General features: G+C 47.2%; 1 protein-coding gene across 1 annotated transcript in view; it reads right to left on the reverse strand.

Moving 5' to 3' along the window:
• The window catches only part of LOC135379205 (protein RRP5 homolog), a 31,323-nt gene that overhangs the window by 3,263 nt on the left and 5,478 nt on the right, over window positions 1-22,582 (reverse strand). The window contains exons 6-25 of the mRNA XM_064612449.1: window positions 22,239-22,304; window positions 21,135-21,245; window positions 20,649-20,908; window positions 18,968-19,024; window positions 17,519-17,579; window positions 16,859-17,170; window positions 14,848-14,979; window positions 13,551-13,699; window positions 13,390-13,477; window positions 11,269-11,375; window positions 11,112-11,193; window positions 10,536-10,630; window positions 10,377-10,473; window positions 7,806-8,003; window positions 6,644-6,727; window positions 6,452-6,551; window positions 5,592-5,838; window positions 4,108-4,690; window positions 2,328-2,512; window positions 755-923 (exon numbers count right to left, since the gene is read on the reverse strand). Coding sequence (XP_064468519.1) covers window positions 755-923; window positions 2,328-2,512; window positions 4,108-4,690; window positions 5,592-5,838; window positions 6,452-6,551; window positions 6,644-6,727; window positions 7,806-8,003; window positions 10,377-10,473; window positions 10,536-10,630; window positions 11,112-11,193; window positions 11,269-11,375; window positions 13,390-13,477; window positions 13,551-13,699; window positions 14,848-14,979; window positions 16,859-17,170; window positions 17,519-17,579; window positions 18,968-19,024; window positions 20,649-20,908; window positions 21,135-21,245; window positions 22,239-22,304 — 3,183 coding nt within the window. The remainder of the gene's footprint in view (window positions 1-754; window positions 924-2,327; window positions 2,513-4,107; window positions 4,691-5,591; window positions 5,839-6,451; window positions 6,552-6,643; window positions 6,728-7,805; window positions 8,004-10,376; window positions 10,474-10,535; window positions 10,631-11,111; window positions 11,194-11,268; window positions 11,376-13,389; window positions 13,478-13,550; window positions 13,700-14,847; window positions 14,980-16,858; window positions 17,171-17,518; window positions 17,580-18,967; window positions 19,025-20,648; window positions 20,909-21,134; window positions 21,246-22,238; window positions 22,305-22,582) is intronic.

Consider the following 22,582-nt stretch of genomic DNA (forward strand, 5'->3'; position numbering starts at 1 on the left):
TAGGGCCTGACTTTTTAGGGTTAAACCCGTATCCGCCCGATATTTACCCCCCGAACGAAATCTGTAAAATTCGGGTTTAACCCGAATCTACCCGAAAACATCCGGGTCGCGTGGCACACTCATAAGCGTGCATTAAAATAAAGTTTGATAACATTGCTAAACATTAGTTCCATGTTAAGACAAATTTGTATTAAACAAAAAAAAAAATCACCCGAATACACCCGAATTCCTGACGACAGAATATGCCGTAACGGGATTTAACCCGAATACACCCGAATTTTTGAATGAAAAATATCACCCGATATTTACCCCCCGAATTTGGCCAAAAATAAAACCCGAAAAAGTCAGGCCCTAGTTATAAGGAGAACTCGTTCTGGTTCGCCGGTCAGTGGGGGTCGGCGCCTTGCCCCTTTGCCAACTGGGGATAGAAGGAGCGGCCGAATCTGGAGAAAGGCTTTTTTCAGAACCCCCCGAACAGCCGAGTAGCAGACGACAGAGGAGTAGCAGACAACATTTCTCTAGACCAATCAGCGTGCGAGGTTCCAGGCAGATCGCAGGCTGGTACTGCTCTTCACCACCGTTGCGCACGGTCCCTTTTTGTGGCATACTTTAAATTCAATTTCTGCGATAATTATGGCTCTGTGGTGCGAATTACTTCGCACGGTGCCTCTTACTGGCCTACTTAACAGTTTTATAGGAAGAAAATTGGGTGTTTAAAAATGACTTCCGTGCTACTTTAAGGCATGAGGCTCACCTCGTTTTTGCTTGACACGGCGTATATTTGCATCAGGTGTTTGTAGACCGTGAGACAGTCGTTGCACTGCAAAGCTTCCTTCAAGACTTCCTGGAGCGTTTCCTTGGTCCCGTACGTATTTTCCAATGTGAGGAGTCCCTTCCAGACGTTCAGCTTCTCTGTCTCCTCCCTAAGAAGGAAAGAAGGTTGGCTCTTGCGGGGCGTTGTTTGGAAATACACGAGTTTTGTTCCATCTCGAGTTTGGTGCGCACCAGAATCAAGAGAGTACGTACTCTATCACGAATGATTGCGCGATTGTGTTTTTGTTTGGAACACGAAAGTCGGGCATCACGGCTGAACCTGACTCTACCAAACCGTGATATTTCGAATTGTTGTCCACGCTGAACGGTAAAAAAAATAAAGCAAGAAAAGACACGGGAGAACTTGCCCAACAATCTCGTCAGATACAGTTTTCCGGACCACATAAGCCAAAGGTTGTGTTGTTTCTGCGCTCGAGAAGTGCATAGCATTAAGAATATATAGTTACAGTTCCGACACTAGCAACAAGTCATCAGATCTCATTTTCTTGATTTTAATTATATTTTTGGTGGTGCTGATACGGGCTTTTTCAACGAAGAATGGCGACATCTTTCCTAGCAGTGCAGACCGATTCAGTTTCAGGAGATGCTCAAACAATACACTTCAGACAGATGTCATTTGAAACCGTCGAAATTAGCTCGGTCCGGGGGACGTTCTCCACCGCCAATCGTTGAAGAATTTTTTACCTATACACAGGGATAACCGGGCCGAATCGGGTTTAACCCGAAAAAGTCGCTCCCTACTGATACATAGAGCCTGAAGTTTTTGGGAAATATTTTTTTCTAAATTCGGGAGGTGAAAATCGGGGGAATAAAAATATGCTCTAAATTCATGTGAATTCGGGTCGAAAAAAACTTCCAATACGTTAAATTTGGGGAGAAATCGGGCTCTATTACTCGAACGAACTGCACCGGTTTGGTACAAACAGTGATGTAATTTGCGTTTCCTGCTATACAAGCTAGTGTGCATTGCTACGGACGTTTCAGTGAGGACAATTTTCTGGGCAAAAATCGGGTTTCACCCTAAAGAGGCAACCTTTAATTCGGGGAAGAAGCGGGTTTAACCCGAAAAAAGTCGTTCCCTACTTATACATAGGGCCTGACTTTTTAGGGTTAAACCCGTATCCGCCCGATATTTACCCCCCGAACGAAATCTGTAAAATTCGGGTTTAACCCGAATCTACCCGAAAACATCCGGGTCGCGTGGCACACTCATAAGCGTGCTTTAAAATAAAGTTGGACAACATTGCTAAACTTTCGTTCCATGTTAAGACAAATTTTTATTTAAAAAAAAAAAAATCACCCGAATACACCCGAATTCCTGACGACAGAATATGCCGTAACGGGATTTAACCCGAATGCACCCCAATTTTCGAATGAAAAATATCACCCAATATTTACCCCCCCCCAATTTGGCCAAAAATAAAACCCGAAAAAGTCAGGCCCTACTTATACTCAGTATCACACTGGATGCACAAAGCCTGTCGATGTCTTACCGGAAGCCGATAACAGACAGGGCACGCCGACCGACCGCCCGCGCTTTCTCCACCTCGGCCTGCCGTAGGTGAAACGCCATGTACCGGAGCCACACCATGGAGCTGTTGGGCGATGCCAGCACCAGCCGATCAAAGTCGTCAACCGTTTCCGGTTCGCGCGTCGGGTCCATGAGAGCACGCTCCCTCTGCGTGCAGCATGGAAGAACATATACATGGTGAAACTGTATCGAGGCGGACCAATGGATACGAGTGTCAGCTGTGCACATTATACGGGGTGTCTTTTCTTAGGCGATATGTACAGACTTCTCATAAAAAAAAAAAAAAAAAACTATAGGCCTGTTGCACTGAAGTTTGCACAGAGCCATTTCGGGCCCAAACGGCCGCGGATCCCAACAGTAAGGAGTTCCATCAGCGGGTTTTGCATGGTGTGTCAAACGGTATGGTGCCAAGGAGCTACAAAACCTGTAAGAACTCAACAGAAAAAGCGGTGCTTCTTGAAAAGCGCGAACAACTCGAAACCGTGTACTTGAAAGTGCCACGTCGTCTGCTAAACTGGGGATTGTTGCATGATTTGGGGCGGTGATGTTGCTGCTCACTCGTGCCACCTGGCCCAGAGCAACAGGCCCATAAGGGCTGTAGACATGCCGTTTTCACTTCTATCACCCTCTGGGCCGGCGGACGTTCTTGGCCATAGGTTGCTCGACCGTCAAATCGCTAATTACCTAAAAATCGTTAATTAACTTTTTAGTTATAAAAGCTACAAAGTTGTACCAATGAGAACATCTGTTCATTTCGGTGAACTGATATCGTAGCCGTTTTTAGAACCAAAATCCGTTCGGTAGATCGTACACACACAAAAAAAAAAAGGTGCCACCTTCAACTACCATTTAAAACTAAAAGGTTGAGGTGCTCTAAGCAAATGAAAGCAGTTGTGTATCGTAGTAGTGGGTCTTTGTGCCCAATTAAGTAGTCGGCTAACTCTTAGAATATGGAGACACCTTAGTTAGGTGTACCTCCACAACAGCCGTATCAAGTGTACCTTGTTGATTACACCTCTGTCCGGCGTTTTCTCGAGGCACTCTACAACTTTCTACCTCACCATCAAATGTCTGCTCATTCATCAGCTGTCAGGTAGAATGACAAAATATGATACGCAACTGCTACGGGGGCTTACTTGAACATTTCATCGGCACCAGTTACACTGCAAAGATTGGCAACAGCTTGGAATGAGAGTTGCTGCACGAAACAATTTTTCCCAAACATACTGGCTAAATTATGAGAGAACTGATGCTCTGAGGCTGGAGCAACATGCAGAAAGGACAAATACATACAAAGCCTCAAATTGCCTAAGAAATTAATGATGAAAGTCACTGAAAAGGTTAGCCAGCTGTAGGACTCGAACCCACATCTTCTGGATCACCGGTCCAGGGCTCTACGGATTGGGCTAAGCTAACACGCCTCCCCAGCGACTTCCAAAGGCACGTCCATCTGAGGGGACAAACCAGCCACTCTCTCTCACTCATCCTCCTTTCACTCTTACATTTTTGCTCACTCACACACACACATTCATACGACGGGAACGACGCAAGCCGCAACTGTTGAACATGGGAGAACTGATGTTCTGAGCCTGGAACAACATAGAAAGGACGAATGCATACAAGCATCTGGCTAACCTTTTCAGTGACTTTCATCATTCATCGTTCATAGTGGCCAAAGCTTTGGAGGGAGTGACAAAGTCGCTTTGCACTGGCCATATTCCAGAGAACAAACGCAGACTCACCTGTCGCAGCTCTGCCTCCATCTTCTGCCGTTCGTCGCGCATTTCCTTGCGACTCTTTCTGCGCCCTGGCTTCTCTTCCTCGTCGTCGCTGTCCTCATCTTTCGTGTTGGGTGCCATGACGGCCAGCTCGCTGAGGTTGGGAGTCGCAGCCACGTCCCACGTGAAACCCTCGGCGAGGTCCAACCTCGGAGGCTCCTTCGGCTGCTCGGTCGAAGCTTCCGTTTCGGACGCCCGTCTCTTGCGGGGACCAGCTGTCGGGTCTTCCGTTTCCGACACCTTCCTCTTGCGGTAGACGCACGACGAGCTCAGCGTCTTGATCAACGTCAACGCCAGCTTCCCCGTCCGTCGACAGAGGCTGGCCACGTTGACGACGACGAGGGCGCCGACGTGCAGGGCTCGGTAATCGTCCGTGCCCACCGCGGGAAGCGCGCTCCGAGGCACGAGGCCGTCCACGTGGAATCCGACGTTTACGAAGTAGCCAATCCCGCTGCGGGAACACACGAATCCTCGGAGGGTGTCTCCGACGCTTATGTCGTCGACGGTCTTGACTTCGCGGTCAATCACCTCGGTGGAGCCCTGCAAGCTGTGACAAGATTGTACTGTATTAAGTATGTTCGGGTTGTTCATTGGTGTACTGTATTATGTCCTCTTTTTCTTTTTTTTTCCTTTTCTCTTCATCATGCAGATGTTCAGTATTTTATTTTTTATATCTTATATATAGGGCCTGACTTTTTAGGGTCAAACCCGTATCCGCCCGATATTTACCCCCCGAACGAAATCTGTAAAATTCGGGTTTAACCCGAATCTACCCGAAAACATCCGGGTCGCGTGGCACACTCGTAAGCGTGCATTAAAATAAAGTTTGATAACATTGCTAAACATTAGTTCCATGATAAGACAAATTTTTATTAAACAAAAAAAAAATTACCCGAATACACCCGAATTTCTGACGACAGAATATGCCGTAACGGGATTTAACACGAATACACCCGAATTTTCGAATGAAAAATATCACCCGATATTTACCCCCCGAATTTGGCCAAAAATAAAACCCGAAAAAGTCAGGCCCTAACTATAACTGTATGTATACTGTAACTGTTTTTCCCACCCCCCATGTAATGCCCGTAAGGGCCCTTGGGGCAAAATAAATAAATAAATAAATAAAAGATGAACGGCGATTATTTCTAGAGCTCGAAGGGTACCCTGGGGCAGTGCAGATTCTCACGTGAAAAGTTACAGAGAAGCAATATAAGTAGGGTCCTTCGTTTTCGGGTTAAACCCGACTTTTCACGACAGGCTTTCCCCTAGGCTAATAGGCTAATTTTAATTCAGCATCGTCGAGACACTGTCGAGTAAAAATATTTTGCGTAGTCGCTCCCGGCAGACAGCTCCATCAAACGAACGGGAGCGGGTCCCATTATGTCACTTCACCGCCGACGTCGGCCAACGTGCTATCTGTGCACGTTTGTCACAGAGGAACTCACCGGGATTTACGCATTGAGACGTAATATTCCATGGTCTGCGGGTTGAAGCCCACAATCTGGCACTTTGTGTACCGCGCTTCTACGAGGTCCTCCATGACCGAGGCGGTTTTGGTGAAATCGTCGCAGAAGTCTGTGAGTCCCATCTGCCCCCTGTATCCCAGGGGCAGACTGAGCATGGCACCTCTCGTGTCCCGAACGGTCGCCACTAGAGCATTCACAATTTGCCCCGGCTGCAGGACGTCAATGCCTGAAACATGCAACACGTTTAGCACGAGCGAGTAACGGCAAATAAGACTTTATTCCACAAGGCTGTCAGGGGATGTGAGACGTACAGCTCCCTCACGCCGCGTGTAAGTGTGTTTGTCCAAGAGCCACGATCGCACGTTCGAAAGCAGGAAAAAAAATTTTGCTTGACTGTACTTCGCGACAAGGTTTCACACTGGTCCAGTGAGTGAGCTGACGAGAACCAGCAATATCAGAGCTACCGGTATATATCGAAGATCAGAATAAATGGGCTCAGGTGTGTTCGTTCGAACTTTCTGCAATCAAGAATTGCAACCATGCCAAATACTTTGGCATGATTGGTTTTTGTGATGGGAGCTGCCCCGGGAAACATGCTCCCACTATCGCTGCCACTGCAGAGCCAGCGATGGGGTTCAACACGTTAATGTATTTACATTTTTACACACTTAATTTACGTTAATAATTACGTCTAATTAATTGAATTAATGTAAGTAAATTAATTAATTAAATTAATCCCATACTGCATGATTAATGACAAAAACTGAATCATTAATACAGGAATGTCATTAATACCGGAACAGTCCTGTGCACTACTGATTTGAAACCTGGGAGCCTACCTATCTGAGACAACTCCACTGTACCGTCGCCGTACACCTCAAACACTGTGGCCATTACAGCCTGACCCCTCTTGTACTGCTTGGAGACAAAAGGAATTTTCTGACAAAAGAAAACAAAAGTACAGTTAGAAACAGACTAATCTACAGCATATTTAAAAACGCTCCGGTTACACGGAGCACGGATACACTCACCGATGCTGGGATGTCCATGTTCAGTATGGGAAGCTTCGCCATTCTGTCGGTGGAGATTACTAAGTAGATACAGTTGTCTGCGAACTGGAACACAGAGATTAATGCACTCTACACCTCTACTGTTACTTCTACTGACGGGGGTTGTCAACACCTCCAATGTACAGCACAAAGTTGATGATGATGATCATGTGCCAAAACTCTGATGTGCAAAATAAATTTAATTTAAAAGTATGCTGATCGTTTTAAAAGGATAAGAAATGTATTCAAATATTCAAAGGGTGTGGGATGGAGAGGTACACAGCGTTCATAGAGGAAAGAAAAACGGCGTTGATGATGTCGATGTACCTCGAGGAAAGGATAGCTAATAGGCAAATGCAAAATGGACAGGTCAGCTCTACACTCTATGCACGCTGCTGGGTCCTGTCCTTGTAGCAGATGCAAACAATGCTAACATTGATTTAAAAAAAAAAAAAAAAAAAAAACAATCATTTCCACACGTAAAAATTTATGAACACCATCGGTTTCCTGAAAAATCGTTCATAAATCGAGGGATTCACAAATCGAAAATTCCGTTAAGTGAGTACTATAGAGCAAATGGAACAGTATTTCCGAGTTGGGATTGTGTTCATAATGCAATATATTGTGTAATATCGCTTTTGACCATGCCTTCTGCTGTATCAATCTCACAAACAGACGTTAGGGCATTCACACTTCGTTTATTATGCAATACTAAATTGTTTAATTTTGCTTTGGACTATGCCTTCCGCTGTGTCAATCTTGGAAGGAAGAGATGTCAGCCCTTTCGCACTCGACTGGTCTCGAATTTCCTCCGGGATTTTTAACCTCCGTTTATTAATCTCCGGGTGACAGCGGCCACCTTGTTCATCAGCTGGGGTTAGGACACTTGGTGCGACCCCGGAAAACCTGTTTCTTGTTCGATTTTGTTGACCTCGGAACGATCCGTTGATAAATTGAGGGCAAAAACGCTGGACAACTCCAAGTTGGTTCCCAGATATTCCATTCATTACTCCAATATCGAGGTTCATAAAACGAGGTTCCTCGTGCTCGTGTTCATAAAACGAGGAAATTCACAACTCGAAGGTTCATAAATCGAGGGCTGACTTGTAATAGGAAATTCGAACAAAAACCGAATGGAGCTCACATGAGAATAGAAGCCCGTGATGGGTGTTCCAGGTTGGAGGTCTCGTATGCCCGACGTCTTGAAGAGGCTCAGTTCCAGGGGAATACGGGTCTTGTTGTCGGTGATTGGCATTACGTACCAGTTGGACCTCGTCCTCAGGCAGGTCACATAAATGCAAACTTTGTCTCCAACGTTGAACTGCTGCATGGGGTTCACACCCTGCACACAGAGGCGATCAATCCCATCTGCCACTAATTTTATCATCTTACAGACTATTATCTTCCCATATTATCATTCGGGTGCACATAAAAAGGTTGTACAGATAAGTGAACCCAACAAGTAAACCATTGTTAATGTAGTAAGAAAATTAGAGATCAAGCAAAATCTCGCCTAATGCATTTTCAATGGCCTATCTCGCAAAAAAAACTCAATTTTTTCATATGTCTGTTTCACATGCACATCACCTCACATAGGCGGAGCTGCCCACAGGAATGTGACATGCCCATTCTGACGTTATGCACTAATCCTCTTCGTCTGTATGTTGGCACCACCTGTGTGTGGTGCAATGAAACTGAAGCGCACATGAGGGAATAAGACGGCTTTTGAGTAGGGATAGGCCATAGAAAATGCATAGAGTGACATTTTGCCGGATTTTTAATTCTTCTTCTATAGGATCATAACACACAAAAAAAAATTGGAACAAAACTTCAGACAATTGCTACCAGCCTGCCAAGTCTCGAGATGGCTAAGCCCCGTCTTCCATTTTTGCGACGCAGTTTAAGTGTGTAACGTCTACTAGACTAACCCGGCAGGTGTTTTAAAGACACGAAGTCGTTGCCCGTGCGGTATGAGCACAACCTACTAGATCGTACTGTTTGCACCCCTTCCCAGTTATTCCATTTAGAAGCTACTTGTCAGCCCAGTTATTGCTTGCTCAATTTCTACGATGCCTCGTACACCTCAGTTCACCTCAGTAATTTTGTACAAACGGAGCACGCCCGACGGGAGATGCGTTCTTGCTAAAGTTGTAAATAGCAGTGATGGCCACTAACTACTTCAACAGTAGTTTAACTATAACTACTAACTACTTCATGATGGAGTAGTTTAACTAGTAGTTCAACTACTTTCCAGGGGAGGTAGTTCAAACTACTGCAATGCATTTTAACTACATCTATTAACACAACTACATCTATCTACATCTACTTAACGTTGTCCATCAACACCAATCCCATTCTATAGTGTTCTTGGACACCAAAATATGAATCACAAGCAGTGATAAAAGTGAAGATTTAGTACGCATGCACAGCACAATTGCTCCGCACCTCCGTTCTCATCAAACAAGTAGCTCGAGGTAAAAGTCGGAAGCACAATTGTGCCGTAAAGCTTGCGGCAAAATCGGAAGTAGCTGGCGCCTACAGTAACCTAACCACTGTAGTTAACTACTCGAAAAAGTAGTTTAACTAGTAGTTGCCGCTACATTTCTGCAAGTAGTCGATAACTACTTTTTAACTACAATCAGGTAGTTTAACTACATGTAGTTAACTACTGGCCATCACTGGTAAATAGTAATTGTAAATCATCATAATTCCAAGAGTTTTCATGGGAATTGCTGCTGTCGTCTGCTATGGTAGTTCAAGATTCAAGTTTCCATTGTCCAATCATGATGGAGGTCTCGTTCCCGCATAGGGGTTGCAAATTATGACGTGGCCAGTATAATCTAGTAGGTTGTGGGTATGAGGGAAACAAGGAAGCGTGGTGACCAAAAAGCTACGTGAAGGCTTTTAATCAGCCCAAGATTTTACTGTTTGGGGACAACCGAGGTGCGCCCGGGAAAGCCACGCATTTGTGCACCACAACGCGCACTCTTGCACACGAATGACACCGTGATAACGCCACCCACGCAACGCCCTCTACGGGGATTTTCGGGCGGCAATAAACCGAAAAAATAAATTAACTGCGTGATGACCGTGAAATGCGACCTCGCAGCTGCTAGAGTCACTAAATTGGGGTACAGAGTATCGCATCTTTTTTCCGCGCCAGAGCCACCGTTCGGTGTGTCCGCGACTGGGCTGATCGCGTCACGTGGTTTCTCCTTCCAAGAACGCGCCGGCCCCCATGTTGAGTCCACTCCATCCAAAACCGGTTTCCCGATTGCGAGCCGGTTCGACTGCACGCTCTCCTCCGCTGGAGATGGGGGGGAGGTTGGTGTCCCGTTGCTAAGCGACGCAGCCGCGCCAGACCCAAGATGGTGGTCTCTCTCTCTCCGGTGTGGCTCAGTGTCGCTACTCTGCTCCCTGTTTAGTGACTCTAGCAGCTGCTATGCCGGACCTTCAAGGTCGTGGTTGATTTTATAAATTACGTAGTGCGAGACACCGTTCCGCAAAAAAACAAAAAACAAAACAAAAACATATTTTGTCAATGAAAAAATGGCTAGGAAGCAAGCGAGCTGGTGAAGATGATGCATAATGTAAAAACCCCCCGAGACTAAGGAACACGAAGGGACAGACACAACACGAAGTCGAAACACATATTTTGTGCTCGATTAATGAAGCAGCGTTTTGACGGTATACAGTAGGTGCAACGTGCCCTCACCTCCGCAGGCGCTTCCTCCACCAGCGTGATGTGCACGCGGGCCGAGATGCCACCCGGCAGGCTCACTTTCAGTTGAAATTTCTCGACGGCTACCACGCTGCAAAAAACAATAATGAGGTTAGCCACGAGCTCTCGCGCGTTGTACACAAATTCCCGTACGTTGCCTCAGATTCTTCTCCGGGCACAAAAGACATTGGGAGCGTCTTGGGTGTGTCCTCCGGGTCTGCGCCACCATTCCTCTGCGCCGACTTGTCCTGTAAATAGTACGTCGCGAACCGTGACGGCAGATCCAAATGAAGAGGGAACTAAACGGGTATACTGTGGGGTCCTGCGTTTTAGTATAGAGGTCAATAGACACGAGTGTAGCAAACCGCGAATACTGAAAAACGTGCGGCCATGACGCCACGGCAGGCGTCTCCACCAGTGAGAAGGCGCCAGAGAGGTCATGTGCTTATGAGGGCCAATGGGGATGGCCGGAGCTCCGACGTCAGAGCTCGGCGCGTATGCGTGTTCAAAGGTTTATATCTCACCAGGTACGACACATGGAAAAATAATTCTAGTTTAGTAATTCAATAATAAGTATAATATAATAATAAATATAATATTGAAATAATAATTCAATATTTTGATACGCGATACAATGTGTGCACGATGTTTTGAACCACGCGTATCAAAGCGTCACAACCCCTTTAAGAAAAACTGCACACAACCAAATTATGCAAAACATACACTCACATCATCGGGCACCTTCTTCCTTTTTAGCAGTCTCACCGACTGACGCCTTGCTTCAGCCTTAGGGGTATGCGCTCCTGTGGTGCTGTATGCGTGCACGTGTCAGTTTGGTAAAGCTGTATTTTTATAGGCTACAACTAGCCTCGGAAGGAAAACTTACTCCTCGGTTCCGACCCCAGCCGTTCCTTCTTGTGGCTGAAGAGCATCGGCTTCCTCTACGGCATGCGCAGACAATGTTTCTTCCGAAGCTTCATCTCCGGTTTTCAGCTGCAATGATCGATACGCCGGAAGTCGGTTTCATGTACACAACATAAATTGTGGCGTCGCAATACAACTTCGATCAGGAGCGACGGCCTGCGGATTATTTTGCGCACGTGAGGGTTCTCTAAAGCGTTCCGAAATCTCGGCACACCATATTTAACGGTACCATAAAGCAGCAGGAAGAGAGGTTATGTTGGTGGCACAGTTGAACAGCTTGTTTGTTGTAAACCGAGCACAACAAGTTATACATGCGTTGTTACGCCCCGATTTGCATCATCATCACTTGGGATAAAACCTGAAAAAAACCCGAAAACTAACTTGGTAAAGTGCAAATTCAGCCACCAATGCACCGGCACTAGAGAACGCTATGTTCCGCATCTTATGTTCATGTAAAACGGGATAACTTTTTTTATTTTCCACCTGAAAATCTGCTTTCCCACCCGATATTGCCCGGTTTTATGGCCCCTAAAACAACGCCCCATTTTTGGCCCCCAATTTTCAAAAAACATAAAACCCGAAAACACGGGGCCCTAGGTATACACAGACAAAAGGGTTAACAACTCGGCACCTCATATTAGAAAAAATCTAACCTCGGCACTGGGGTCTTAGTCTTTCTAATAACATAAAGCCTTGTGTCTTCAGTTTTCTTTTTTTTCCAAAATAGGCTCACGTTTCAGATGCGATACTGAGCGTGCTCCGGTGCCCATAGGCGTGACTGAATTCCTCATTGGCAGTTTTATTTTCACGGATAACCATGTTTTACCCGAAGTGAAAAATGGGTGCGTTAAGTAGGCGCCCCTCTTTTGGTGCACCCAAAGGAGGGGTATAAGACACTCGGAGCAGCCACTTAATAGCAAAAAACAGCTTTGGGGCATTGTACACTGCTCTCTCTCGGTAATGCCGCTTAATGTTGTCCTTCCTCTCACGCAGTGCACAGACTGAGGGTGCGGTGGCTTTGTTTGGGCGACGGCGGTTTTAAGGACATTTTCTCACAGTGGCAAATGAGATGCAATCGATGGCAATTTGTAATCAGTGCCATGGGAGCAATTTTCAATGTGTGTGACTACTTGGTGTGAACACATCTGCATCGAGTCAACATTGTGCCCGTTACTACCCTGTATGAATTCAGACTACCGTATTTTCACGCGTATAAGCCGCACCGCAGATAAGCCGCAGGACGCGTTTTTAGGAATGTTTTGAAAATTTTCCGGCAGATAAGCCGCGGGCAATACGAGACGACTCCTATGTGCGACAAAGGAGACCTTAGAGTAATGCCATAAACCCTGTGGTCCATACTCCGGGATCGGCATAGTGTACAACAACGGAGGTCAGTTCTAGAGTTCTACCAAGATCGGATTGTGCCCTTGTTGGGCGCTTTTCATGTATTGATGGGTCAGTGGTCTTCCAGAAGGCATGAATCACTGTCACCACTTTCGTTAAAGCTGCATGGGGCAATCTACTCGAATGTGGACCCATCCCTGTTAGGCACCGTTCGTGCATCAGCAGGGCAGTGCTATTCCAGAGACACTGTCGACTCTTTCGTTAAAATCAGTGTATGGGGAAAATACCTGACAAAAAAAAGTCATCAGATAAGCCGCACCGGTGGATAAGCCGCACAGCGCCCATGAGAAAAAAAAAATCACGCATAAGCTGCGGCTAATACGCGTGAAATTACGGTACTTACCCCCCCCCCTGTAAAGCTCCCTGATTCTCATTTCACTAACACATTGCAATCCTTATCACAACTTGAAAGGACCGAATAAAACTTTCAAACTCCTGCTACGGAAGGGTGGAGAATTCCACGTCGTAGAACGGCATACGGGTCTTGCATGTTTGATACCAGCATGTGTGTTCCAAGGTTTATATCTCGCCAAGTGCGACGCATGGAAAAATAATTCATTTCACCTCAATATTCTGGTGCGCAACACAATGTGTGCACGATGTTTTGAACCACGCCGATCGAAGTGTCACAACCCCTTTAAGGAACACTGCAGACAACCGAATTACGAATAAGACATACACTCACGTCAACGGGCACCTCCTTCCTTTTTAGCAGTCGCACCGACCGACGCCTTGCTTCAGCCCCCGAAGTGTGCGCTCCTGTGGTGCTGTATGCATGCACGTGTTAGTTTGGTAAAGCTGTATTTATAGGAGACGACTAGCCTCGGAAGGAAAACTTACTCCTCTGTTCCGACCCAAGCAGTTTCTTGATTATCTGCACTTTCGGACCAATTTCTTTTTCTTCCTTCTTGTTGCTGAAGAGCATCATCGGCTTCCTCTGCAGCATGCGCCGACAATGTTTCCTCCGAAGTTTCATCTCTGGTTTTCAGCTGAAATGATTGATACGCTGGAAGTCGGCTGCATGCGCACAACATAAATTGTGGCGTCACAAGACGCCAGCGCAAGAGCGACGGCCTGCGGATTATTTTGCGCACCTGAGGGCTCTCTTAAAGCCTTCCGAATATCTCGGAACACCATATTTAACGGTACCATAAAGCAGCAGGCAGAGAGGTTACGTTGGTGGCACAGTTGAACAGCTTGTTTGTTGTAAACCGAGCACAACGAGTTATTCATGTGACAGGGGACACTAAATATGTTTAATTTGCTAATAAAATTGCGGCAAAACAGCGTGGGGCGACTCCTGGTGGGAAATGTAACTCGCAATTTGTCAAGCAACAGTTATGCAAGTCCCCGACTGGCTTGCTGCTCACGATGACAACATAGCCGGCACGTAGCAGACGTCAACATAAAGGGAGGATGCGAGTGGGCTGGTGATAATCTGGAGATGAGTATGAGATGAGATGGGATGGGATTATATGAGATATGGTGGAAAGGATACGAGACTTGTCCTGCTGCTGCTTGTTTGTCCTTGTCTTCCCTCAATCGCAAGTAGAGCACTGCACGGACGGTATTTTTGGGCCCAGACCCGACCCGACCCGGCCCGACGGCTGCATATCTAGCCCGGGTCCGGCCCAAGTCCGAAGAATTCTAAGTATCTCGGCCCAAGCCTGGCCCGAGCCCGAAAAATTTATGGGCTACCCGGCTCGGCCCAGCCCGGCCCACTCTAATCTCAAGGAATGCCATCTCCAGTAGCAGACTTTGTTTCGTTCTAGACCCAGTGTTATGCGCATTCAAAGTAGTTTTGCCGCCATACTTGACGAGCAGAGCGCAGTGGGTGGTGACTTGGGCACAGGGTTGCCCATAATTTACAACTTTAGTTTTATAACAAACTGAGCACAACCGTGACTAAAACCGTGACTGTAATTGTACCTGAAAGCGCGGATACATAAATTTTCTGAGATTGCAGCTTTACTACTTTACGGTACCTCGGACGTCCCACGCAGAAGTTCTGAGCAACTTGCACCCTACCGCCAAGTTGCTGGTGGCTGGGACCGAACCCAACCGATCCACTGAGGCCAGTACACAACAGTTCCATACGATACTTCTTTATGAGTGCAAAAACACTTGTCCACCATACCTTCAGTGAAAGGGTCAATCGCTCGGAGTCTGGTTCAAATCGAACCACTCGGCAGGTCACCAGCTGTCCGAACTTGTATTGCCTAACCAGGGGGACAGGAGTCCTATGGATCTCCATCGCAGGCACCCACCCCTGTAATCACACATGCAGACATGTTTCTTCAAAACCTGTTTTTGATACTTGCTGACAACAGAGGATAGAGGCTGACGGTGCAACAAACTGGAGAGTCACGAAAATGGGACAGCCCTTTAGTGAGCTGACTCTCAATCCACAAAAAAGTACATATAACACAAACAACCCACGAGCAGTGATAAAGCATCGTAGAAGTACATGGGGCAATTACGCAATAATGCAACCGGAACTGTGGACGAGTAAAGCCCCTGGAGTAAAACGAGAGTTTCTGCAGTGGAATTTTTTTTTTCCAGCGAGCTAAGCTGTATATACATCCTCAAGCATCCGCGGATAAAAATTGTGGCATATGCAGGATGCTTCTGCGGTGTTGTAACTCAACAAGGGATACAAGGGGCAAATGATATACGCTTTATTTTTTCTTACTTTTTTCAAGAAGAGGAATAGCAAAGCATTATATCAAACTAACAAAAGACAAACAAAAGATAACATTAGATACAAACAATGGACTAGATAAGCAACCACTAGACCTACAGGTGAAGGCAGCAGTTGTGCTTCAGCATCAGGGAATCTTTTGTACCTTCATTGGTTAGTGAGTGGCGCTTCTTACACGCAATGTCCTCATGCTGGCTGAATGACCTCTCAGCATCCGCTGAATTAATTGGCGCAGGAATGCACCGCAGAGTAGAGCCCTGCACCATCCGCAGATGGAAGCATATATCCGCAAGATACTTGCAGATTAGGATGAAAATTTAGCACTTTCCGCGGTCTGCGGATCGGATGCAGATGGCTCCAGGTCGGATGCGGATATACCGCGAGCTGTAATTTTTCCACCAGCAATTTATTTGTATTGCGCGCTGACAGCGAGCGCATTCACCTTTGACCATGCACAGCCAAGATGGGAGAGGAGGCATTCTGGCGCCTCGAACCGCCTGAGCACCAACGAGGTAGCGTTCCACGCGTTGCAGAAGTCTCTCCATATCGCGTTTGTTGAAAGGTTTACCTTTGCTTGTCGTCATGACTGAGTCCTTCCGTGACAGCATGGAGGCATCCGAAATTATACCAACATGCTTCCGGCGGTCTTTACGCGTCCTGCGAAACGTGCGGATTTTGGATTGACGGGTGTGTAACCTGTCCTTGGTCACGTGTGACTGCAGGATCTGTGAGCTGCGAGTGTCCTTTTGTTCATTAAATCAGTTGGAAGTTCAGTGTGGTGTTTTTGTGCCGGTATATTCTCCAGCCACGTACCTACTACCCCAAGTGTCGACGTTAGTGAAGAAAGGCACGTTATAAGTAGGGCCTGACTTTTTAGGGTTAAACCCGTATCCGCCCGATATTTACCCCCCGAACGAAATCTGTAAAATTCGGGTTTAACCCGAATCTACCCGAAAACATCCGGGTCGCGTGGCACACTCATAAGCGTGCATTAAAAATAAAGTTTGATAACATTGCTAAACATTAGTTCCATGTTAAGACAAATTTTTATTAAACAAAAAAAATCACCCGAATTCCTGACGACAGAATATGCCGTAACGGGATTTAACCCGAATACACCCGAATTTTCAAACGAAAAATATCACCCGATATTTACCCCCCGAATTTGGCCAAAAATAAAACCCGAAAAAGTCAGGCCCTAGTTATAAGTGGATCATGTCTATGGCTGCTTTCCCAGACTGCTTTTGCAGATTTTACTGCACAGTTATAATGCAGCGCAGATCGAAAATATTTTGCGTGGGGACTCCTGATGGACTGCTTGACGAACGAGACAGGGTTTTGAGCCGCGTCAAAACGTCACCTCCTCGCTCCATTAAGTGTCGCCCACCCGTCCCAGCTACGTCACCATAAATTAAACGTCCTCGGAAACTAGCCTTCGCACACTTACCCGTACGTGTCCGTAAAAGGCCACCAGGAGTCCCGCGGGGACCGCCTGCACAACAAGACCATCTGCAATCTTGTCTGGCACCGCTTCCGAATAGTAACACAGCGGAGGACGGCGGGAGGTCAGGAGGCCACGGTGGCAGGTAAACCACAGGCGAGGAGGGTCGGAATGCGCCTCCACCTGGAGCAGACGACAGCGCACGGGCTGCCCCACCTCGAAGGCACGGCCGCCCAGGTGGACCTGGGCCACGAAGCCTCGCATCCAGGGGCCAATGCTTACCACAATTCCAGAGGGCAGCACTCTGTGCACCTTGCCCTGAAAACACATGGTCCGAGGATATTCGCATCTATGCGCTGCGCTGCAGGAGTGAACGTAGGTTCATTTCGAGACAACTGACTGCGACTGAGCATTCTAAAGGCTCGAAAGATAATCCGCTGCTTAAATTACATAAAAGGAACACAGAATCCAGACAAGAATTTGATCTCTGTTTTCTTCGTTTCAGCTTTCAAAATGGATCGTTAATCACAAGCACAAATCGCCGCGCTGTGAGTCGGCATTTGACGAATAACTCGTCCGACTTCAGGACACGAGGGTTTCCTACGGCACTGAGAGATACAGTAGCCCCTTTATCTTTCTTTTCAACTTTCAAAGCTTCTAACCTACCTCCAGCTTCATTCCAAGCGTTAGCATGTCAGGCGCCAAGTGAACTCCCTTGAGGGACGATCTGCAAATGGAGTGGACAACTGTCAACCAACAGAAATTGCTTGTTAGAGTCTAAGGTTGGTAATTTAGGTCAGCCTTAGGGGGGGATCATTGTTGACCAGGTCCACTCAATGGTCCACTCAAGCTGCAGGTTCGAATCTGGCAGAGTGCGCAAGCAATGTAACAGCACGGTGCATGTTGTCCAGATAGGAAGTCGTATGCGAGGGACATTAAACGTTAGATCCTGCGCGGCAAGGGTACAGAACACATTACAGAACTCTGGGAAAGCAAAAGTAATCAACGCGGCGCTACTCATGACCGCATTATTTAAAGCACCCAGCCATATGTCTACAACAAGACCATCTGCAGTTCTGACCATTCAAGCTTGTGCGGTATACCAACCTATTCTACCGGTATACCAACTAGCCCAACATCGGTTATTATAGGAGAAGGCGATTCACGACGCTGGACGACCGCACGCAGACGACATGGCATTGCAGCTGGCGCAGATTCGTAGCGGAAGAGTGCCTCGATTGGCCAGCCTCGTGTTCATCCGCAGTTGACGCTTCCGAATCGCGGACGCCGGTCGAAAATATCTGGCATGTGCAGCTCTCCGGCGAACGCTCACATTTTTTACGCCTTGCGCAGGGCGTCCGACGCCGAACAAAATTTGCAGCTTTTTCGCTGTACATTTGCTCTGTGGAGGTTAGCCTCAATACGGTCCACTTCCAGGCAAATATCAGGCTTTCCACTCGAGCAACGTAGAGCACGTTGCACGAAAAATGGAGCATAGTTAGCACACTCATTCTGAGTTTTTGCGTGCCAATATATACATCATAAGCGTGAAGGGATGCACAAAGAGGACCTGGCAAGGTTAAAAAGGGGCAATCATGGAATGAGATCGAGAAAAAGGCGGGCAAGCTGGGAAAATGCCACGTTTAGGCACCTTTAGGCATTTACAGGCAAGTGCCCAAAGATCCGGCCTTAATCATGTATTCATGATGCAGGAGTCCAAATTAACAATCAATGCAGTATAAGTAGAGCCTGAAATTTTAGGGTTTTACCCTATTCTTCCTCGAATTTGCACCCCGAATTGAAGGTTGCATCTTTAGGGTGAAACCCGATTTTTACCCGGCAAATTGCCCTCACTGGGATCTCTGTAGGAATGCACTAACTTACTTATTTGTCAGCAAATGCAGTTACATCAGCATTTGTACCAAACCAGTACTGTTAGTTTGAGGAACTGAGCCCGATTTCTCCCCGAATATAACATACTGGAAGTTTTTCCACCCGAATTCGCATAATTTGCTAGCACATGTTTATTTACCCGATTTTTACCCCCCGAATTTAGAAAAAAATATTTCCCGAAAACTTCAGGCTAAGCTCAGTGAAGCAACTTCCATCACTCACTTCTTCAACGTTGCCACGGCAACACAGTCTATCATGTTGTAGGCTATTATCCGGCACCTGGAACGAGAAAATTAAACAATAACTCGAGGGTGCTCGGCATGCCGATATCACAGTTGCTACTTCATGCAGTTTAATCTGAGCTAAGTTTGAGATAAGAGAATATGCGCAATGTACATAGAGAAGGTCCTATAAAATACCGTATCTTCTCGATTATAAGACGACCTTTTTTTTCTTCCAAAATCCAGCGTTCCAAAGTCGTGGGTAGTCTTATATTCGAATATGCGCGCCACAACGAGACCACGAGAGAGGCGGGAGCGGGTGACGGGATCGGCCAATAGCGCGGCGCGACCGATATCGCGTGCTGCGGTGTCGGCGCGATGCAAATACGGCAATACGGGTACAATGGGGACGGCATTCATTCTCTGTTATGGCGTCGGACTCTGGCATTTCCACGAAAAGTTAACACTTTTGTAAATACAGCAACGATTTAGCGGTGGCGAGGCAGTTTCAAGTAATCGGAAATAAGTGTTACAAGGTGGCTAAGACAACAGGGAGAGATCAAGAATTGTGCCAGCGCAGTGAATCTTGGACACTCAGTGCAATTAGGGTTGCCACCGGGCCGGTATTATACCGGCACGGCCGGTTATTTGCTCGCTCTGCCGGTTGCCGGTAGGAAGGTGATACTGGCAGCCTTTTGCCGGTATTTGTGGCTCAACACCTTTCATAGGGGCTTTTACGGGGCTTTCCCTTCAACATTCCACCACAGCTCGAATAAATCTGGAGCACAGACCCAACTCCGTAGTCACCAGTCGTTTTCTTAGTTATTCATTATTATTATTATCACTGTTGTCTCGAGCGAGTACGCTCGTTCTTTCTTTCTCTCTCTCTCTGTATACTCTCCACCCTTCACCTACTTTCCCGCGAACATTTCCTCCTTTCCCTCTATTCCACCTCCTCTCCCTCAGCCGGTATTTTTCACTACGAAGGGTGGCAACCCTAGGTGCAATGTGTCTGACGACGTCGACGACGTTTGCCTTTTGCGTTTTGCATTTTGGACGGAATGGAGGACAATGGGCTGCGTGCAGTTAGCAAGAAAGAACACAGCAGCGTGGAAAGTGACGATAAATCAACGGTATTGGGGAATTGATTCCAATTGCTATACTGCCTCCCAATCACCGGTTACTTTTTTTTTTTTTTTCAAAATTCTTGTACCCTACACTCGGGGGCCGTCTTATATTCGAGGTCGTCTTACCGTGTATTCACACGAGCGACATTCCCCCAGAAGCGGAAGATGCGAAAGGATTCATACCTTTCTGCTGTGCTGTGCGTGTTTTCGTGTCTTCACGTACACTGCTAACCGTTGGGAATATCCTGTTACACAGCCACAAGATATTCCGTAGCAGACGACAGGAAAACACGCCGACGGTGTCGTCTGCTAAGTGCCACTCCCGATATTCCGCACCGTGTGAATGCTCAACATAACACGGGACGGAACTTCGTCTCTGTGAGCAGTGTTTGCGCCTCTTTTCTTCCGCTAGAATATTCCGTGACGATGTCGCTCGTGTGAACACACGGATAGATTCGAGAAAATACGGCACTGGTCCATGCCAGCATACTTTTGCCAGCTCTAGGTTCTAGACTTTTTGAGCCCCTCTCTCTGCCGAGAAAAGGGTCCACGTACTTGCACTTGCGACCGACAGTCACTGCATTCCGGGCGTCGTCCACCTCCGTTTCGGCCGCGTGGGCTCGGGCAACTAGCGCTCGCACCTTGCCCCCCGGCAGTTCCAGGTGAGCTCCCCAGGTGTCCGCCCCCACGACCTGGGCGTCTCTTACCAGGGCACCGACAGAGAGTCCCTCGGGAGGCTGCCACCGTCCGACGGCCTTCAAGGTCCAGTGGGGCTCACGAGTGCTGGGATGGACGTACAACAGAATGCCCACCACCTAGAGGTGAAGACACGGCTCCGATTAAAAGCGGGCGGACGCACTGAGGTGAACCGCACTTTACGGCTCACCAAATTTATGCGCGAGCGGAGCAAAAACATAAGTCTCGCGAGGAAGGAAAGGCCGAGAGGCTACAGAAGCCTCCAAAGTTACGTAACTTACGCTCGGAGTCCTTAGAGGATATTTCTCGCGCAATCTATAGTAGCCCCACACCCCGAGAACGCACCTCTTGCCCCACGGAATAGTTTGGTGGTAGGTCCCATGTCTGAGAGAGATGTGTCCTGTGCACATAGCCTTCGAAGGTCTGCCACATGACGCCGAGTCCATTGGGCTTCACCTGGAATCATATTACAGGGAATTCAAATCGCAAGTCTTAAAATATGATTAATCGATCAACTGAGCAGATATGAAGGAGGAACTCCGTTCACTCGACTTGCTCTTCCACTTAGCATTGTCGTCAGTATCACGACGATTCATCATTACATGCTCTCACCAAGGCCCCTTGACTAGCAAAGCGTGCACGAGCAAGCTTTGTTTTTGGCAAAAGTTTTGACTTGCGAATGGCTATAACATTTAAAAATGATTTAAGACCTAATATTTGCACGAATCGAGCCCGATTTCGCCACAAGGAATGCATATAGCTTTTACGCAGAGATGTGTGCAAATTTGTCAGCCTCAAGTCTAGTTCCCACTTGCGGTAGAGCGATTGCTGGCCAGTGTCGCCGGCTAACCTCGCGCAGGTGGCGCTAGGTGGGGCTGCTCTCGCCCCTACCCATGTTCTCATCAGGAGACGGGAATCCACGAGACGTTGCATGACCTCGACTACGGAGCACACGTGTTTATCGATAGACCCGAGCGCGGGTGCGGGGATACCCGCGGGTACCCGCACATCGTCGCAATTTGCGGGTAGAAATTCGCGATCGCTGCGGGTAGCGGGTAAAACGCGGGTGTACCCGCAATGCGACCGCGGGTAATGCTGGTAGACATTCGCGATCGCTGCGGGAAGCGGGTAAAATGCGGGTAGCAGGTAAAATGCGACTGCGGGTAATGCGGGTTACCTTCACTCTATGGCCAACTAAGTGATCCCTCTCTGTCACACGCCAGCTGAGCCGTGCCCTACGTCGTTGGCCGTATAAATCCATCCAACCAACCACGTTATTCCCCCATTCTCTCTTACATCTTTCTCACTCACTCTCTCGTTCACATACGAGGCAGGGCGATTTGTGAACGACGTCTGCCTCGGCCAATTCTCGCTGTTTACGTCATTTAAACAAAACAAAAAAAAGTTTTATATTCCCACAAACAACCGCAGGAGCCAAACGTAACGTACCCGTGTTACTGTAAGCTTGGCTCGCATTCCGGGCAAAAGGGAATCAAGACTGGCTTCTTCCACGTCCTGCATTGTAACGAGAAAATATAATGTTAATTCCAGTAAAAAAAAATAATAATAAACAGTATTTTTGTAGAAACACAGAAAGAAGACTCACTCTGCTCTACAAATGATGTCGTGTGAAAATGACCAGGGCACAACTGTTTTGCTCACACTGCAAGCGCAATACTGTGTCCGATATTAAGCTCCGTTATAAGTAGAGCCTGAAGTTTTAGGGTTACACCTTTTACTTCCCCGAATTTACACCCCGAACTGTAGGTGCTCTCCCCGATTTTTACCCGGCA

Source organism: Ornithodoros turicata, chromosome 1 (genome assembly GCF_037126465.1).
Source record: "Ornithodoros turicata isolate Travis chromosome 1, ASM3712646v1, whole genome shotgun sequence".
Taxonomy (NCBI): domain Eukaryota; kingdom Metazoa; phylum Arthropoda; class Arachnida; order Ixodida; family Argasidae; genus Ornithodoros; species Ornithodoros turicata.